Source organism: Octopus sinensis, linkage group LG1, assembly GCF_006345805.1.
Source record: "Octopus sinensis linkage group LG1, ASM634580v1, whole genome shotgun sequence".
NCBI classification, from domain to species: domain Eukaryota; kingdom Metazoa; phylum Mollusca; class Cephalopoda; order Octopoda; family Octopodidae; genus Octopus; species Octopus sinensis.
The window spans coordinates 102,406,712-102,427,901 of NC_042997.1; the positions used below are offsets into that span (position 1 = coordinate 102,406,712).

The 21,190-nt window shown below is 35.8% G+C and overlaps 1 protein-coding gene across 1 annotated transcript in view; it reads right to left on the reverse strand.

The window, feature by feature from the left end:
* Positions 1-3,312: 3,312 nt before the first annotated feature.
* Positions 3,313-21,190, reverse strand: part of LOC115213043 (BRCA1-associated protein) — a 62,732-nt gene continuing 44,854 nt past the window's right edge. The window contains exons 11-14 of the mRNA XM_036502551.1: positions 20,525-20,558; positions 20,035-20,148; positions 17,753-17,899; positions 3,313-3,544 (exon numbers count right to left, since the gene is read on the reverse strand). Coding sequence (XP_036358444.1) covers positions 3,350-3,544; positions 17,753-17,899; positions 20,035-20,148; positions 20,525-20,558 — 490 coding nt within the window. The 3' untranslated portion in view covers positions 3,313-3,349. The remainder of the gene's footprint in view (positions 3,545-17,752; positions 17,900-20,034; positions 20,149-20,524; positions 20,559-21,190) is intronic.

Sequence of the window (21,190 nt, forward strand, 5' to 3'; positions counted from 1 at the left end):
TTCTCGATGGCTCGGGCTTTTCCTGGCTTCATACCCTTAATTGCTTTATCTACCAGGGTGCTGTCTATTCGGATAGCTGGTCCCTCTACGGGGTCAACATCTGGCAGGCTCTCCTCCTCCCATTCATTCTCCACGTTCAGCAGTCTTTCAAAATGGCTTCTCCAAGCCTCTTTCTTTTCAGAATCATTAAAAGCAAGTGCACTATAATCCATGCGGACACATTTCTCTCTTGTAACATCACAATTTTCTCTCACACATTATCTTGCAATCCGAAATACTTCAGTTCTTTGGTCCTCACATCGCTGAACATTGGCAAACTTTTTATCTGCTTCTCCCCTGGCTATGTATACCTGTCGCCCAGCCTCCCCCTTAGTTATCTTGTACAGTTCATTGCTACCCCAACTCTCCCAGGCTTTCCAGGCCTGTTTCTTTGCTCTAATGGCTTTGTCTACCGTATTATTCCACCACTACGTTACTCTAGGTCTGGAAATGACTGCACCATCCGCAGACTTGGTCTGTGGCACTTAGTAAGCTGTCCCGTAGGAATTGCCAGCTACCCTCTATGTTCGAAGTCTGTAGCTCCTCCTCCCTCTCATCAAATTTCTTGATGAGGATGTCCCTAAATTTCCGACCATGTGAAGGGTTCTTTAGCTTCCAAATCCTTCTTTTCTGGATTGGTCTGCTTCTTGGCGTCCTTCTGGCCTCGAGTCTAAAGTCACTAATAACTAGTCTATGCTGGAGAGTACATTCTTCATCCAGGAGGCTCTTTGTATTTAAGAGCAACTCTGTGTCCCCACTGTCTGGTGAGGATGAAATTAATCTGGCTAGCAGAGTCACCTGATTGATAGGTTATCAGGTGGCTGTCTGGCTTCCTGAAGTTGGTGTTGCAGATTAAAAGATTACATGCATCACAGAACTCCAGTAGCCTAGTTCCCTTTTAGTTTCGGGAACCAATATCATGCCCCGCGTGTACACCAGTGAAGATACCGGATTGCCATCCAACATGCCCATTAAAATCTCTAGCTGCAAAGCTGAAGTCATTGTCACTTGTCTTTGAGGTAGCCAGTAGGAGGGTATCATAAAAATGGTCCTTCTGATCATTTGATAGGCCCGCTTGTGGGGCGTAGGCAGAGATAATTGTAGCTGTACTGTTCTGCAGGACTAGCCTGAGCTTAAGCACTCTATCGCATACCCTGACAACCTCTATGACTTTATCCACCCATTTCTCAGCAAGGAGTATGCCTACACCCCTACTCCATCCGTGTTACCTTTCCAGAAGATTTTATACCCATGTATCTTGCCTGTGAAGACCCTAGATGAAGCTCCTCTCCATCTTACCTCTTGTATGCAGCATACATCGACACATCTCCTTTCAAGCATCTCTACAATCTCACTAGACCTACCGTTCAGTGTGCCTACATTGACAGTGCCAACTCTGAAAACTGGGAAAGGAATGTGGGGAGAGGCTTGAAGAGGCGAGATGTTAATCAGCACCTGAAAAGGAGGTTGTTGTTCATTTGTTAGACATGCTTCACCTGCTCTCACTTCCGATCTGACATCATTCAAACATTCAAGCATGTTAAGATTGTTTCCTCTACTGGGGGTAGGAGTAGGTATTAGCAGCGTTGTAAGTATATGCATTATGAACATAGTAAAAACGTAAATTTAAGCATTACTGGTGTTGCAAATAAGAATATTCCAACGTTAGATTAAGTAGGGTGTCAGCTAAACTAGTTGCATTTGTCCAGGGAGAGGAGATTGCAGGTATGATGGAGGGTACGACCAGTGACGGAGGGGGTGTTCGGACAGAGAAAGAGAGGAAACGAGCTCAACCATACATACACACAAGCACGCGCCCGCATACATGCACACACACACACACACAGACAAGAACAAGCATGCACGCACACAGACAGAGACACACACACAGAGGAAAAGCACGCACAAACAACCCATTAGCTTTCTCTTTCACTTTGATATGTCCATGGAAAATTACCGGGTAGTTGTTGACAAATTTCTAGACAAAACGAAACGAAAGATAGCCGGTTAAGTAGGTGGGCAGCTAAGCTAGTTGCATTTGTCCCAGGAGAGAGAGAGCAGGTAATATAGAGAACAGCACCAGTGACGAGGGGGGTTGAGAGAAGAGATATCTGGTAATAGTGGTGGGAGGAGAGAGAGATATCTGGTGTAGATGGTGGGAGGAGAAAGAGATATAGAGATATCTGGTATTGGTGGTGGGGGTGGGAAAGGGCGGGCGCACCATGAATAAGCAAGGTTTAATTTGGAGAGATGGTATGAGGCAGATTTCCAGCTTAGCAAAATTCCATGAAGAATTTAGAGGAATGAAGAGAGAGATATTAGGAAATTAAATTGGCTTATGAAACTAGCAATTGGTAAATAATATTCATTTAAAGTGTCCATGGCAGATGAGAAATTAAACATGCAAAGAGATGAGAAATTATCTTAGCAAAATTACATGAAGAATTAAGGAGGAACGAAGGCTGAGAGAGATTAAGAAGTTATATACTGAGGGGTCAGTTAAAATGGTTAGCTTATGGTTCAACATTTGCCAAACCACTGATTTAGATATAAATGACTCTTGCTCTTTTTACCTGTTTAAATCATAGCCTGTAGCCATTCTGGGGGTGTCACCATTAGTGTTACTTTTAGCTTATTTCATTTCTACAGCCCCCTCTCTGTAGTTGGTTTTGGGTAAAGAGCAAGGTGGATATTGTCACCCACATTTGTATATAATCTTAAATGAACACTATGAATAATAATAATAAATAATAATAATAATGATTTTATGATTCAGTGCGACCATGAGATAGAGAATAGGAAGCCAGACATAGTCTTAATTGAGAAAGAAAGCAAACTATGCTGGATCATAGATATAGCATGCCCAGCTGACAACAAGGTACGTAATAAAGAAGAAAAGTCGATAGGTATGACAGGTTAGCTTGGGCGGTAAAGCAGCTATGGTCAATGAAAAAGGTGGTAGTGGTACCAATAATTGTCAGAGCCCTGAGAACAGTGAGTGAAAATCTCAAGAAGTACATGGAACAGTTAAGCAAACAAATGAAAAATTTCAAGAATTTCAAATGAATAAGTGAAGTCATTTTTATCTCTTTAATAATGTAATTTATTTTATTGATATTTTAATCTTTTAATACATTATAATAAACTTAGCTACAAAGCTTTGCAAGATATTTTCCAATAATATTTAAAAATGAAATTATAATGGACAACATTAAATTGTTTGTATTGGAATATATAGATAAAATTTTAAATTTTCAATATACAGTGGATTCGTTTTTTTGATAGTGAATGCAAATTGATAATTTTAATATCAATGCTTTCTTTGTCTGCTGCGACGAGAATTTCCTAAAACAGAATTAGTGGTCCTAGAAGCACCAACAATTACCTGTCCTCCTTGTATTTCTTCTTGAGATATTTCCTCAAGCCCTTCTTGTCGAGTAAGCTTTTGTTGTGCTTCTAAATGAAACATCATATCACGCAACTGCTCTTGTAACTCCTGAATTTCCTGAAACGCAAACCAAAAAAAGGATTACTTTTTAAATTCGCAATAACAACTTTTCTTTACTTTTTTTGTTTTAAACTATTTTATAGCCATAGGGAGTGTGAAGTTGCCTAGCAATGAAGTGTGACAATAGAAAATATCGTTAGAAAACTAAGGAAGACATGGTGGGGAGGATGTTTAAGGTGTTGGAGTTCACATTCAAAATGATACAATCATGATGAAAAATGATATGCAACATGGAGAAACAAACTCAAAAATGAATGTGGCAGTAATAGTAATGGCAATGATGATGATGATGATGAGGAGGAGGAGGAGATAAGAAGCAAGAAGAGGAAGACAAGGAGCAAGGAGAGGAAGACAAAGAGCAAGAAGAGGAACTGGTAGAAATCTCAATATATATATTTGTTATATGTAAGTTAAATGTCTTTCTAGTTATTGACCAGTTAACTGGGGAAAAAAAGTGGCACCTAATCCAAACCAATTAAACAAGGTCAAACAAAATAATCCATTTAGCATTGAGTCACACACACAGCCCTATAGCTGTAAGCTCACCTTGAAATAACCATTTAAAGCTAGTCACTCTGCTTCATTTTCTTATGCAACAAAAACACTTTATATTTCAAGAAATGATTTCTAAAATTAAAGGATATAATATTTTTCATTTCACCTTTCTACTTCTCACCACCAATAATGTTTAATTGCCTGTATTTCTGAGATCACAAGTTTCTGTTTGTCTGACAAAGACATGAAAAATGAGCTTGATAGTCCAAGAGATTTAACTTGTCACCTGTAGCCAACTTACATTTGTCTGTCTTTACAGTAAGATCACTAGGTTACTCCTTCAGTCAGCTTATTTACTTGACAAATGACAGTCATAAGCAAAGAGAGTGTTGTGACACAGTTACATAATGCTAAGATATTTTTGGCCAACAAAATCATTTTATCTTGCAAATACAACTTACTTAAGTTTAATGAGTGCTTTCCTAGTTAGATAAATCAGTTGTAACAAGAGTACTGATTTTTAGGAAATATAAGTGTAAACACACACAGAACAGGTTTCAATATAATTTTTATTTGCTACATTTCATTCGGAAGACATTGATCCACCTATAATAGAAGATACTTGCTCAAGGTGCCATGAAATGAGACCAAAATTAAAACCAGATTGTTGCAAAGTTAACATTTTGACTGTCCAGCCATGATTGCTATATATATATATATATATATATATATATACATAACCAATATATTGATATATTGCATTTTAAATCTACAATACATTGTGGTGCTATTCTACTTCATTGGAGTAGCTACTGTACTTCATTCATGGGGTCTGTATGTTCAAGTCCAATCACATGAATTTGGTGTATTTAACTCACAACTTCACAGAGAAATTTCTCCGAGCCAAAATATTACAGCTACTGCTGTAACACTTAGCTTAAACATTATAAATATTATACACACTGATATTGCAATCTAAAGCTGTTTTAAGGGAGTTTATTAATTTAACTCTAGCGTGGCTAGCATTCCACATATTAGTGAATGTTTACTTTATTGATTTCTATATACGAGAACAAGCATTTCAGCTTAGCTCAGAATGTATTTGTCATTGAGGAGACCAAACCAGGTTGAAATACTGTCTCTGATGATCCACCAATGCTCTGGACAAAGCCCTGACTTTTTATCACACGAGTCTTTTTGAGAGGCTTCTCTGAGATAAAATATCAAAGCTAATACCATTCCACATTTGTATACACATTACTAATACTATACACACTAGTAGTTTAAATGTTGCAAAGTTTGACATAGTTTTAAAGTAATTCAGCAGTAGTGTGCAGAAATAAGTATTTTATATCAGTTCTTTAATGCTGGAAATAGAATATTTGAATGACTATATGTTGGTATATTTCTAGAATGTTTTCTCATCAGAAGCCTACTGTCACAAAATTACAACAGTACTTAAGAGTATCCTCACCCCCACCTCCACCAGCTAATAGATTAATATACTTTACTCAAAGATAGAAATGAATGACCTTTAAAACACAATCATTTTAAAGTTTTATTAAGAACAGAGACTAATGTCAGAAACAAATACAATGCTATCAACAAAGTCAAGTGCCAAAACAAATCAAAATTTATATATACACACAAGAGAAACTGATTGACATGTAACTTTGTGCAGTGAGAAAAAAACAAAACAAGCAATTATGCATGAGTTCAAAGTCCTAATCTAGCACATGTGCCGTCTTTGTAATGTAATTTCTTCTCTAAGTTAATAATGATGATGGTGATGGTAGTGGTGGTGGTGGTGATGATGATGATGATGATGATGATGATGACATTGATGACCATGGTGACGATGTAAACATAAACAGAACCAGAACCTCTATCCAAATATTATTATCCATTAGATTTGACAAGTGACAAAAGTAAATTTGTTTAGAGATGAATGAATAGATGTTTCAAAAAAGAAAGAAGAAAAATGTGACACTACTTATTGAATGAGGAGAAAATAAAGCTTTTGCGAACAAAACTCAAACTTCAAAAACAATGGTGGTTAAAGCACATATGTATTCATATTCAAGAGATGGTGACAGTTGATCTCCCAATGGAACCAGGGAAGCTAGGTTTCCATTGATTTTTTTTTTTTTTTCCAAATTATTGATGCTATCTGTCAACTCACAACTTCTGAAAAGAATGTTACCAATTTTGGTGACTGGACAGAATTTCAACTCATCTTGGATTGGTATTTATTTTAATTGGAAGAGGTGTAGGCACGGCTGTGTGTTAAGAAGTGTGCTTCCTGCCTACATGGTTTTGGTTTCAGTTTTACTGAATAGTACTTTGGGCAAGTGTCTTCTACTACAGCCTTGGGTTGATAAAAAGCTTTGTGAGTGGATTTAGCAGATGGAAACTGAAAGAAGCCTACCTGATATATGTGTGTGTGTATATATAACAGTAATATCAGTGCCAAGCAGTGTTTAGGCATAAGTGAACTTTAGGTTAGCTAAAATATATTTGTGATATATTTCAATTGCTAAAGGCAAATTCATTGCAGTTACCATGGAGAAAAGTTCTCTCTTATGGTAAAAAGAAGTGTAAAAACGCCATATCTGTCCAGTGCTGCCACCTGTCAGATTCCAAGACATCGATGTTTCTAGCTTCTTAACCATTATCAATGGGAAATACTGAAGAGAGGCAACTCTGGACAGACCTAACCAACTCAACAAATCAATACACACGCAGCATGCTTCTGCAGTTTCCTTAAAACAAATTCCACTTGTTCCCAACCCCATGGTTTTGAATTCTAACTCATAGCATACTACCTCGGGTATCTAGCCCCAGGCTAACCAAAGTCTTGTAAACGGGATTAGTAGAGGTACGAGGTACGTGTGTGTGTGTGTGTGTGTGTGTGTGTGTGTGTATATGTATGTGTGTGTATATCTTTACCTTGACATTGCATGACACTTGTAAACAATACTATACAAGCTGTGTCATTCGTTTCCAATCTTCCATGTCCAGTCATGCACAGATATCATCTTGTTATGAAACAAGTGAGGACTGGTGACAGGAAGGGCAGCTGGCCATGGGAAATCTGCCTCTGACCCATGTAAGCACGGAAAAGTGGATGTTATAATGATGAAGTTATTCATCAACCCAAGTAGAAGGCATTTTTTCAAGGTGCCACACAGTGGGATTAAACCCACTAGAACTATGTAGTTACAAGACAAACTTCTTAATCACATGGCTATGACTGAGCTTAATTCACACTGAACAAACTAAGAAAATTTATCACTCTAGCTGCAAATAATAGGTGAACTTGTAAAATTTTTCAAGTATAATACAACTACTGGTGGAATAGAGAGGGGAGTGATATATCAGATGCTAATGACTCTGATGCAATTCTTTGTTAAATAGGCCATGCTGAGAAAGAGGAACTAAACAATGATAACAGAGAAAGAGTAGTGGTTGATATTGAGAAAGTGTGTGTGTGGAGACATCTGTATGTGTGAGTGATGGTAATAGAGAGAAGGCCTGTGGGAGTACTGGCCTACACTACATGCATAAAAGGAGTATATCAGATTCCATTCAAACTCCACTATATCTTACGAGTATGGTGAAACATATATTAATGGAGACAGTGATAGAGGCTAAGGTACATAGCTATATCAGGGCCCCTTATTTCATCTTGTATTTGCTAAGTCTCCACCAGCTGTCCTTATTGCCTTTACTCCACATTCAGCAACCTTTCATAATAGCACTTTTCTTTCAGTATCAGTAAATGCAGGAGTGCCTTTCCAAATGCACTTCCTCAAAGATGATACAGTTCTCAGTAGCATCACACTATCACAATCTGGAACACCTCATGCCTCTGATTCTTACATTGCAGAACATAGGCAAATTTCTTATTCTGGCTTCTCCCCTAACTCTAAAAGATCCATTGTAATCCTTTGTTATTCAAGGAATAGCATGGAAGGAAGAAAGGAACAGAGACTTACAGGTGGTGTGGAGCAGTGCTCCACAACCTTTTTTCACTTGCGGTACACTTATATTCTTTTCAAAATTCAGCAGCACACCTGAACTAAAAGTATAACTATAGGTGTAGGAGTGGGTGGGTGGTAAGTAGCTTGCTTACCAACCACATGGTTCCGGGTTCAGTCCCACTGCATGGCACCTTGGGCAAGTGTCTTCTACTTTAGCCTCGGGCCAACCAAAGCCTCGTGAGTGGATTCAGACAGAAACTGAAAGAAGCCTGTCGTATATATATATATATATATATATATATATATGTGTGTGTGTGTGTGTTTGTTCCCCCCAAACATCACTTGACAACTGATGCTGGTGTTTACATCCCCGTAACTTAGCGGTTCAGCAAAAGAGAACGATAGAATAAGTACTAAGCTCACAAAGAATAAGTCCTGGGGTCGATTTGCTCAACTAAAGGCGGTGCTCCAGCATGGCCGCAGTCAAATGACTGAAACAAGTAAAAGAGTAAAGAGTAAAAGTATAGGGAAGACATTATATTCAAGTTACACTGGGGCACACTTAGCATCATCTCATGGCACACCAGTGTGCTGTGGCATACTGGATGTGGAGCACTGGTGTAGCAGATGATTGAATATGGGCAGATCTAGTGCATCACTCATTCCATGATTGCATGGATAGTGGATAGAGGAGTATGGGGGATGAGAGGACAATGAACAGAAGATGAGAGCAACAAGCAGAGATTTTGGAGGTACAAGATGAGTGATGTGCATTCCAGCCTCTAATATTGTCTTCTATTAATGTACATTACACCATGTTTGCAGAGATCGTAGTCTTCAACACTGCATATCACTCATCAGTAGAAACCACTTTTCTATCACTTTTCACCACTTTGTCCCAAATCTTTCTCAGTCATCCACTTTCATATTAATCCATGTGCATTATATGCTCATACCAGCACAGACTTGTCTTTTGCATGCTACGTCTAATTCCTGTTATACCTAGTTTTTCTCTCAGCACATTTGTACTCTATTGTACATACACAAACACATCCAGTAGAAAAGGCTCACTTCATTTCTTTTTAGTCTGTTTAAGTCTTCTACATTCAAAGTTCATATTTAACTACTATGCAACGTTGCACTTCATATGCAACCTTTGTAATATATTTCCTTCTTTCTGAGAGAGAAACACGTTGTTGCTAAAAGAGGCAATAGTTCCCTGAACTTTTGTCAACCTGTTTTTAATCTGGCTACTATGCTTTCAGAAGACCAACCTCAACTGCTAATAAGGTCACTAGTTAACAGAAACCATCAAGCACTTCCAAAGAGCTGCCATGACAGTTGAGAAAGACTATTTTGTATGGGCTCTTAACGCTTAATGTTCCTGAGCACCAGCTGCATATGAAGTCTACTTTGTCTATTAACTTACCTGTGATCCCACTATATTACTTAGGTGTCAACTGTTTACATTAAGCACACCAAAAAGAGATTCTACTTACTCCTTTTCTGCATAGTAAAACTTTTGTCATTTACTTAAATATTTTGCTTCAATGTCTGGAATTTCTCCAAATTTTCTATGAACAATAGTTTCCATGAGCAACTGTTCTTAAACTCCTCTGTTATAATTTGGACTACAATAAACAGGAGGGGCCTGAGAACTGAGCTCTAAAAGACTTCTACCTGAACACTAAATTAACATTAAACTCAATGCTGACTCTTACCTTGTAGACAACACCTCTGTGCATAACTTGTACAGCTTTCAGAAGACATTTATCAACCCCTAGCTTCCTCAACAACTACCAGATCATAGAGTGATGGCATATATCAAAGCCTTGTTCAATTGTCTCTCTAAGCACTGGCCATGTCACTTCTTGGTACAAAGTCTAACTGCATCTTTTCCAGGTTAATGTTGTCCCTAATTAACTTTGCAATAATACTTTCATAACTTGATCCAACAATTTGATGCTTCTGTTGTTTCCTCTCTCCAGAACATTTCATTTGCCCTTGTAGCAACTGACAATGATACTTGCCAATCACAGGGTATGAAACCTTCCTGTACAAGCTGATTAACAATGTACATGACTAGCCTGTGCCTCACTCCAATAGACAGTTTAAGCACATCAGTGGTAATTCCTGATGGACCACATGTCTTCCCTGTCCTCATATCCATAATTGCTCTACTTACCATACCGCTGTCAACTTGGATGGCTGATCCCTCTTAGGTCTACATGAGGCAGACCATCTCCCATAAATACTCCATATCTAGTAACCCCTCAAAATAGCACTTTCATATTTTTCTTCCCAGTAACAGTAAGGATAAGTGTGCCACTATCACTCTGGAAAAACTTCTCTCCAACAATACCACAGTTTTCTGTAGCACACCTCATATTGCTGATTCTCACAGTGCAAAACATGTGAATTTCTTACTCTCTGCCTCTTTCCTTCTCAAGTATACTTTTTTAAGTACATTTGATATTTAACTTTTCTTTTAGCTACTTAGTAATGCTTTGTTTCCCCCTTCTTTCCAATCTTTTTGAATATTTTATTATTTCTATAAATGCATTAAAAGAGTTTATGTATTAAAAGAAATACATAAAAAATGAGTCAAAAACCTGAAAAAAATGAACACAGAATATTTTTTGGTTAAATTTAATTAAGCCAGTTCTCTTACTTCAAGAGTCTTTTTATATATTCTGGTGGAACGTAAAGACTGTTTTCACACTACATCCCAAATACAATTGAGGAACTTGGAAGGAGTAAGTTTGCAAATTTGGATAACTGTGTATGCCCTGGGAAGACAATCATCCTGATGTTCCGAGCAAAACTTTCATCAGAAAGAGAACATTTTTGTAATATTTATAATGGCACCGAGAACATACAATTGAAGAATGTGTGAAGGAGAAAAGAATAAAGGAGGAAGTGGCCAGGTTAAAAGGGTGTTGACAGGTGGTCGGTGGCCAGAATGACAAAATGAGTGGAGGGAAAAGACAAAGAGAGTTTAACAGATGCTAAATTTATGGCAGATGTGAGTTGGGGGAGTAAAAGCTGTAATGGATATATGTTATAACTATACATTCTATATTATTGTGTGTGCGTGTGTGTGTGTGTGTATGTATGTATATATAAACAGACTCATATACATACATTATTTACAAATCCACATATTTAAATAAGCATTAACACAAGCAGGAAGAGAAGAAAATATGGTCTTAGTAGGAGAAGGAAGAGTAACAAGTAAATGTAGATAGGGTGAGAATGAGTGTTAATGTGTGCATGCAGATAAATTTTCTAAGGGTTCTTGAAGAATGTATGAAGAAGGAAAGAGACAGGAGAAAGGATTAAGGAAGGAGGAGGCAACTAGGCAAAAATGGTGTTAATAGGTCAGTAGAGCTGAAAGAGAAAAATAACAATTTGTAGGAAGGGAGGAAAGCAATGCACTGATGTAAGAATGTGTGTCTCTCTGTGCATGCACATATCAATATAGATATTCACAAAATGGGAGGAGAGGAAGAAAAACTCAAACTGTTTCTTCATGCCCGTTGGAGAACTATGCCAAGTGTAAAAGCAAATTGGTTTTCTATTTGTTTAGAAATGTATGAAGAGGTCTCATGATGTCCACTAACTTTGGTAATCAAGTTATTGCACATCAGTGTGTGATTTGGTAAGTTGAAATAGGAGGCCATAGGTTTGCAGATGCTCTGAATGATTTTAATGAACAAGATGTTTTGCAGAAGCCACTTTATAAAATGTATCCTGTTTCATTAATACATAATGTGTTGCAAAGTCTGCATGCAATATAGAAGATGAAGTAACGTATTAGATGGCATATATGACACTTCTTTTTTTTCTCAAAATATGTCTTTAAAAAAAATCACCCTGGGTCCTATATGCCAAGTTGAACCTATATCATTGCGTTATTAAACTAAAATCTTTTCTCTTCAATATATGCTGGAGAAATTGGGGTGCATTTAATATGCCCATATGTTTTGTATGCTATCAAATATGGTAAATGAAATACAGTTAAAGGCTGGTGATATTGGAGATGAAAGAATGGAGAAATACATCTGCGATGAGAGCTTTTGAAGACACTTGGTCAAGTGCAGCTATGCACATACTAACCAAAAAGTCATGACATTTTATTGCTTTTTTCCTAGAAAGAAGTGGGATCAGTTACAAGGTCAGCAGCAGAAAGTGGGAGGTACAGAGGAGCGTTCGTTTTAATGGGAAAATGGGTTAATGAAAGAGATATTAATTTGATCTTTTTGTATGCATGTGCTTGGTAGGAATGTGTGGTTCAGCTGATAACTGAGGTTTGATGAAATGTATCATCCACTACCAATAACTAAATTTGAAGAAAAGGGACAACATGAAGACAGTTTCAACTGCACAGCCTGTTCATGAAGAGAAAGTGGGAAGAAGAGACAAGATTCAGTGTGGGGATGAGAGGAATGCTAGTTGGGATAGATGTGGGAATTTGTAGACTTGTAGTAGACAAAGATGGACTGACAGGTGTTGGCAGTAGCATCAGAGATGGCTAAAAAGCTAACAGAAGTGTCAGGTACAGCAAATGCTAATTTAAATGCAGAATGGAGTGATCCTTCCTTCTTCAAATTCCTCTTACTTCATTCTTCTAACACACATTCTTGTATGTTCTCTGTACTACTATAAAAATTTGTACACCTGTGTATACTGACAAACGTTTCCTACCAACAACAAATCTATGCATTACTGTTTTTCCTCCACCAAAACAATATTTTTTCTATTCCTGCCTGTATGCAGATATGTTTGTTTCCCCATGCTAGCATGGAAGGCAGACATTAAACAATGATGATGATGATGATACAACACCTTTTTAGAATCCTTTCCTTCTCAACAACATTTGGCCAATGCTGAACTCATCAGTCTTTCTGAAACATTTCAGTTTATCACACTGGCCATTTTTTTCTGCCGTTTCCTCCTTTTCCCTCACCCTATCTTCTCCATTCATTCTTCAGGCATATATCTTCCTTACTATCATCAACATTTAAAATAATTTTCTAGCCAAGCTTATGCAAATCTGCAAATTTTATGAAATAATTTTTACTAACACAAAGCATGACAAGCCAGACATTTGAATAAACAAAAATGTGGTACAAGCAATTCCAAAGATCAATGCTTTAATGACACTGTAGTAGTGCTAACAATAAGTAATAATAATCCACTAACATTACCTACATCAGCTCAACAGGGTAACAAGCGAGACTATGCAGTCATTTAACCAATTGGAAATGTTATCATGTACATTGTTTTGCCTTAGTATAAAAGATGTGCTACAGTAAATATTCTGCTCAATACCACAGATTTGCTTGTCAGTTGTTTGACCATAACCAGTTGAGCATGTCCCTCAGTGGCTGACAATATGTACATCTCTGATCACAAGCAGAAGTAGTGGGAGAGCATCATAGCCATGTGTTGAGAGGAATTCTTTGGGGTTTGAATAATTCACTTTTGGAAACATAGGTGTTTTGTTCAACATCCTTAAACAAACCTTATTCAGGAACCTTTTGAGCAGGATGGGCTACTCAACCTGAAAAAAATTGTAATTGGGCCCCACCTGAATGGCCTTGTGCTGTCTATCTTGATATAAGATCACCATGTTGTGCACATGTAGTTGTAATGCATGTGCCTGGTGTACCTTTATCAGACAGGTAGTCATGATGGTTATATTGGGCTTTGTACCCCAGTTTCAATTTGATGGCATGCGCTGCTCTCTTGCTCAATAATAATAATAAAAATAGTAATGATAATGTCTTATATGTATGTCTGTATATCAACTTATGTGCAGTGGCAATGTATTCGCATGCATAAATTAGACACAACAAACACACTGATATGCATAAATACAAAATATGTGTGTGTGTATATATATATATATATATATATATATATATATATATATATATATATATATATATATATATACACACACATCAATGCATACATAAGTACAAATACAGAAAATCCTATATAAAGTAAATAAACAGCAGACAAGTGTAGAAAATTAAGAACTTATTTGAAATGCTATTAAAAGCTAAAGTGGTCAAAGAGTTAAAGTAGTGTTAGTGCTTTGCTCTGTGTACAGGTCATTCAATGGAGCTAAGTTGTAATTATTTTTCTTTTTAAAAACTGTTTACAATGTTTGACCAAGTGAAATGAGTACAATTTTAGTATGGCCTTTATATATCCCATTTATTTTCAGCTTTTTTGCATTTTACTTTTAATAATATACGCTTAACATAACTCTCTTATTTCCATCATTCAGCAACCTAGTTGTTATCTCATTTTGAAGCAACTAAAATGTAACTATACACACACACAAACACACACACACACAGAATGTTTTCATACATATGCATATGCAGAATGTACATAGACACATACTCATGAAAAGCTAAGTTTAAACTTATCATAATTATCACCATCCCCTTATAGAGACAACTGATATACATTTACATTCGCACAATCTGTTCAAAACACACACACAAACTGCAATCAAATTAAAAAGAGAACATCTAAGTTGTGTCATGATCTGCTAGAAACAGCAGTCAAATCACCCTGCCATTAAACCCTACCCACTTACAGAAAGAAAATTATGTCATATAATGTAATCTTAAATGCACTATATCTGACAAAAATATGAGATTGTCATGGCTGGAATGCCTTTGATCAGAAATCTGCTCATCACAGCTAATGTATGGGTAAGCACCAGTAGCTAATAGGTTGTTGGTTAGAAGACAAGCTATTTGATATGGGATTATAATTACCTGGGTTATTAACTCCCATTTTATATAAATATTTATAAGGGTTTCAAATTTCGCCACAAGGCCAGCAAATTTGGGGAAGGGGTAACTCAATTACATCAACCCCAGTGCTCAACTGGTACTTATTTTATCAACCCCAAAAGGATGAAAGACAAAGTCAACCTCAGCTGAACTCAGAATATGAAGACAAATGAAATGTCATTAAGAATTTTGCATGGAATGTTAGCGCTTCTACCAGCTCACAGCCTTATAAATATTTATAATATATGTATGTACCTATATAACCTATGTATCTATACAATCTTTGTCAAACTGACCGAAATGTGGTAATATCCTTATTTATGAAACTACTGACTGTTACACACCCAGGAATAAGACTTGAGATTATCAGAGAACAAAACAAAGTGTAATTATATCTATAACAAATATACACTCTAAAGATAAGATTAATAGCACAGAAAGTACTAATATTAAACAAAAATTAAATTCTGATATGACACAAGGACACAAAAGACAAAAGTGAACGTGATCTAAACTCAAAGATCACCATATTAGTGTGAATAATTAAAATTTTCTTTTACTTTTCTTTTAAACTATCCAATTCCTGTGGAAACATTAACCACCTAGATATTATTTTTAACATATACATCCTCATACACATGTATCTAAATTTCCCTGTAATACACAGGCTTGGCTGTCTCAACTGGCTCTTTAGTAGCTTTGGTTGTTTTTCTCTTCCACCCACTTCATAAGCCTGTACTGAAAATTAGAGTGATAGATGGGAAAAGAAGAACACAGAATGCAAGAAAGCGAGAAGACCTACCTTTGTAGCTATGTATATTAGGAGTATAACACAGGAAAGTTCATTAACCCTTTAGCATTCAGATATCTTTGTCAAATCTATTGCTTATTTATTCACATTGCTTTGAATTAATTACGCATTTTCTTGTAGCTTCAAAATTTCAATGGTATGTTTGTACATTTTAAAAATGACTTTGTAAGGTAGTTGCGAGGGGTTGGATTTGATCAGTTTTGACATAAAACAGGTAAAATAGTTGGGCTAGATGTGACTGAATTAAATACTAAAGAATTAAACTTCTTTTGGGGATGATGTTAATTTTCTAATAGTTTATAATAGTTATAATTAAGCAATAGAGACACATCCAACAACATAACCTAAATGATCAGGAGTGAGTGAACTTGTCACAAAAATTAATATAATCTTTAAAATGCACTTAGGTTGTCATCAGTAAATTGTTATCAGAATTACGCTAACAATTAAATCTATATAAAAAGGTCAAACTGTTTCATTCATAAAAATAAGTTTTACTCATATTAAAAAAAAAATTAATATAAAAGAGCATAGAGAAACAATTATTAAAAGAATGACAGAGTCAGCAGACACTACAGCAATAAAACTTTTATCCACAAAAATGTTAATTGATTCCACAAGTTGTTGACGACCTACTTACAGGAATAATGACATTTAGTTGTGCACCACTATCATTATACTCTTTGTCTAACATACCCAGTTTGCTGGTTTCATTCATTGCATGAATATCCACTCTAGTATCTCAGAAATTACTGAGACTTGGAGATCAAATTTTTTAAATAATGATTATAGGTGCAGGAATGGCAGTTTAGTTAAGAAGTTTACTTCACAGCCATGCAGTTTTCAGGTGGTACCTTTCGCAAGTGCATTATACAATAATCTCAGACTTACTAATGCCTTCTGAGTTAAATTCAGTACGAAGAAACTTTATGGTCACCCTTGCATGTGTGCACACACACGTGCATGCGTGTGTGTGTGTGTGCGCATTTATGTTTTCACTGCTTAAAAACAGGTATTATTTATGTCCCATAACCTAGCAGTTTTACAAATAGTAGGCAATAAGATATGTACCAGACTCAAAAATAAATACCATAAATCCTCGAGTATAATCCGCATTTTTTCCCCAAAATTTAATGGTCAAAATCCCTAGTGCGTACTATATACAAGGTTAAAAATGAAAATTATTTTCTAAACAATGTCCAAGTCTCTATTTGCGGCCCAGCAGTGCTTATTCAGACCCATTTTGTGATGTCGGGCACGAAAATACCTTAAGCTAAGCCAGAAAGCAATGAAGTCATAAAAGAATCATCCATAACATGCAGTAAGCAACATTTATTAAACGTTATTACTGTTATTTCTTTATTTTCTGCAAACAAGATGCACAAAAAAGCTACACATTTGCATTATGTTATATATACAATAACAATAAAGGACATTACCGTGTACATTTTTACAAACCAAGGATGTTATACAGACCCCCTTGACTCAAGTTAGAGAAGGGGTGCATATTATACACAAGGTTTAGGTTTTTCAGAGGTACAGCCCCCTAAAAATCCCCTGCGTATTATACTCAAGGGCGGACTATACTCGAGGATTTACAGTACTAGTCATAGATACGAATGCTTAAATCCTTGAAGATGGTCACATGAGTAGATGAATTTCTTTTTGTTTTGATATGTTTTTAATAATTTCTTCAGATTAGTTAAAAGAAACGGGAGTATACATCAAATGCAGCCCTACTTTGGTTCTTATGCCGTAAGAGAGTTGAAAATATAATATAAAACAGGCAACAGTTAATGTTTGTTATAGGAATTAGGAAATGCATTTCTCTAAATCAGCAGCAATGTAGATAACTATCACAAGATAATCATCAAAACTGGGATGCCTACTACATTCTTCATAACACAGATTTCATAATAAATTGCTTTAAAAATATTGAAGAAGCTAATAAACAATATAGAACATATATTTTGCTGCAAATAATTTAGAGCAAATTGTAAGAGTTTGCAATCACTTTTATTGAAGGTTATATTTCAAGCAATAAGAATAAGAGATTAATATAATTTAAAAGTGAATAAATAGAATATATACTCACTTGAGTTTTAGTCTCATTGATTTCCTTTACTCTGGTTTCAAGTTTAGCAACTTTTTCTTGCCAAACACTTTGGTTTTCTTGGAGTGATTTATTCATTGCACGTTCTTCTTGCAGCTCCCTCATCACTTTTGATAACTGACTGTGATACTGTTATAACAGATCATAAATCATCATTTTTTTTCTTTTTCATACTTTTGCATTAGTTATTCAAAAACATATACTCTAATATTCCTATATTTATGCATTATGACATTCTACATACAACTTAAATGAATAGCCTGCACAGTGGAAACCTGTGCAATTAATCCCTTGCATGTCCAAAGTATTTTCATTAGTTTGTCCTAAATGTCCAGATTTGTTTTCAGACTGTCAGTTAGCCATTGTCTCATATGCTCTGAGTAATATAAGGTTTTCTTTTCATAAGTCCCAAGTTACTCTATTGGTTGAAAAAAATTGGGAAGGTGTATAATATATGATGCTTGGGCACCAGGGAAATATATCCTGTGTATGACATGTGATACACAGGATAGGCTAAGAGTTAAAAAAGAGACTAATTTCTGATACTAATAGTTCAAGAAAATCTTAACTAAACTAGATTAGTTTTATGTGATTAATATCTTTTATCTTTTACCTGTTTTAGGCATTAGACTGTGGCCATGCTGGGGCACCACCTCAAATTTTTAGTCTAATGAATCAACCCCAGTACTTATTTTTTAAATCTAGTACTTATTCTATCATTCTCTTTTCTCTTTTGCTGAACTGCCAAGTTATGGGGGACATAAACACACCCACACTGGTTGTCAAGTGGTAATGGGGAGGACAAACACAGATATACATACATATATATATACGACGAGCTTCTTTCAGTTTCCGTCTACCAAATCCACTCACAAGGTTTTGGTTGGCTTGAGGCTATAGTAGAAGATGCCATGTGGTGGGACTGAACCTGAAACCACACAGCCACTCTGTCTCTGTCTGATTAGTATCAAGAAGTTCAATATTCAAGATATACTAGGAAAAGAAACTAAATGCAGTATGTGGAATTACAATCTGGAGATAGATATGAAGGAAATAAAAATGATAAGATTTACTGGGACAATAAAGAAATAACTCGCTGAAAATGTGATAGGAAATATCTGTTAAGTAAATATAAATTACAGAGGGTCTAGGTCAATCAAACAATATCAGTAATATGATAGAGTTCAAGATAAAAATACAAAATGATTATAGGGATGACTCTCACACTAGCATCTAAACATATATAAAATGTTGAGTAAATTTTAAGAATCTAATCCATGCTACAATGATAAAATGATGCCAGAAACAGCAGCCAGGTTTCAATTTACCAGTACATTGAAACACAGCCACAAGTATTATATAATTATGCTTTTAAAATAGAAATATTATTTACTTAGCTGTAAATTAGATACTATTGCCATTCTCAAAAGTATAGTTTAGAAAATGCGGCATATAAAAGCATTTGTAACAGTAATTCTTATAAATATATATAAATTTGTGAAATCCAACTTCAGTGTCTCATAGCAGTGTAACAGTTGCAATGGATATTCAGAAGCTATAGTAGTAGGGCATATACCCTTGGAAGTCCAACCAAGCCACAAAAGTACAGAATCTGCTGGCCCTACAAAGAGACATTCTCACACAAGCAAGCACATAGTCTATTCACTAGAGGTTGGAAGCTAGCTAATTTGAAGTGGTAATTATGACCTGCCAGCCTAGCCAAGCAGGATGGCTCCATTTGAAAGCCACAACAATACAAGGAAATGAGAAGGAAGAATTGGCAGTACATTGTGACTAAGGGAATATAACAACATCCAATAGTCTGGTCAGTACAGTGATAAAGGACAGTGATGTATATAAGTTTATAGAACTACACCAAAAATAATAAATAAATCATCATCATTTAATGCCTGTTTTCCATGCTGGCATGGGTTAGACAGTTTGACTGGAGTTGGTAAGCCAGAGAGCTGCACCAGGTTCCAGACTGTTTAGGCTTGGTTTCTACAGTTGGATGCCTTTGCCAACCACTCCACAGAGTGTAGTGAGTGCCTTTTACATGTCACTGGTACTGGCCCCACCAAAGATTTCATTGAGACTTAACATCCGAAGACCATACTTCATTGCCTCATCCCATGTCTTCCTGAGTCTACCTCTTTCACAGGTTCCCACCAAATTGAATAAAAAGAATTCTGAAAATTTATGGGGTTTTTTTCAAATATAATAAGAAATAATAATTAAGAATTTATTTTCCTTCTGTAAGATACCTGAGTACATTTCTTTTCAGTTTGATTTTTCAGTCGGTTAACACGTTCTAAAGCTTCTTCCATACGATTGTGTTCATCAACCATCTGTTTATGCCTGCTCTCTCCAGCTTTCACCTAAAACATTAATACACAAACATACAGTTAATGTGGTTAATGAAAGTTTTCTTCAACAACATATGAGATATTTTACCATATCATATGAGACATTTTATGTAATATACTTTATTCTACATAATAACATTAACCCGTTAGCATTTAAAACAGCCCTATCTAGCCCAAAATATTCTACTTGTTTTATATTCAAACTGACCAGACCAGGCCTCTTACACCTATCCAACAATGTCATTCAAATCATAACCAATCACATCATTGAAATCTCAAAGCTATGAGATAATGCATGATTAATTCAAAACAATATGAATAAGTATTACAAGGAATAGAGTAATCTGAATGCTAAAGTGTTAATAATACTACAATTGATAAATTTTACATCTTCAATGCTTCCACTTTTTGAAAAGAACAGGCTGCAGATATTACAGAAGAACAAGTATTGGAAATTAATAATGACACAAAGTTACTAAAATGATGATGTTTCACGGTATTAATGCAAAGTGAAAGAAATCAAAACTGGAACCAGGAAATAGCAAAACAAAATTCTTAATTGCAAATACAAAATCTATGACAATTGGACATAATTTTCTATCAACATTTTATTTGACGAAATCCAGTGCAAATGTATCCCAAATTCTTTCTACCTTCCAACAGTTAATCATTTATTCACTATACGACAGCTGCAATGACAAGTTTGTTTTCTTTTTGCATAACAAGGTACTTTTTTTTGTAAATGGAAATTTATATTTGACTGAATCAACTTATGTATCATACTACCCTGTGATTGAACACAGCACGATGGAGAAGATTATATACAGTAAAGCATCTAGTCCACTACTTTACCACTTATTCTAATGCATCATCATTTTAATGTCCCCCTCTCCATGCTCACATAGATTGGACGAAATTTGTTGAGATGAGTTTTCTAAGGCCAGATGCCCTTCCTATCATTAATCCTTACTTATTTCCAAGTAATGCTTCCTACATTACCAAACATACTTTCACAGAATACTGGAAATGAAGGACATCACATATATGATGATGA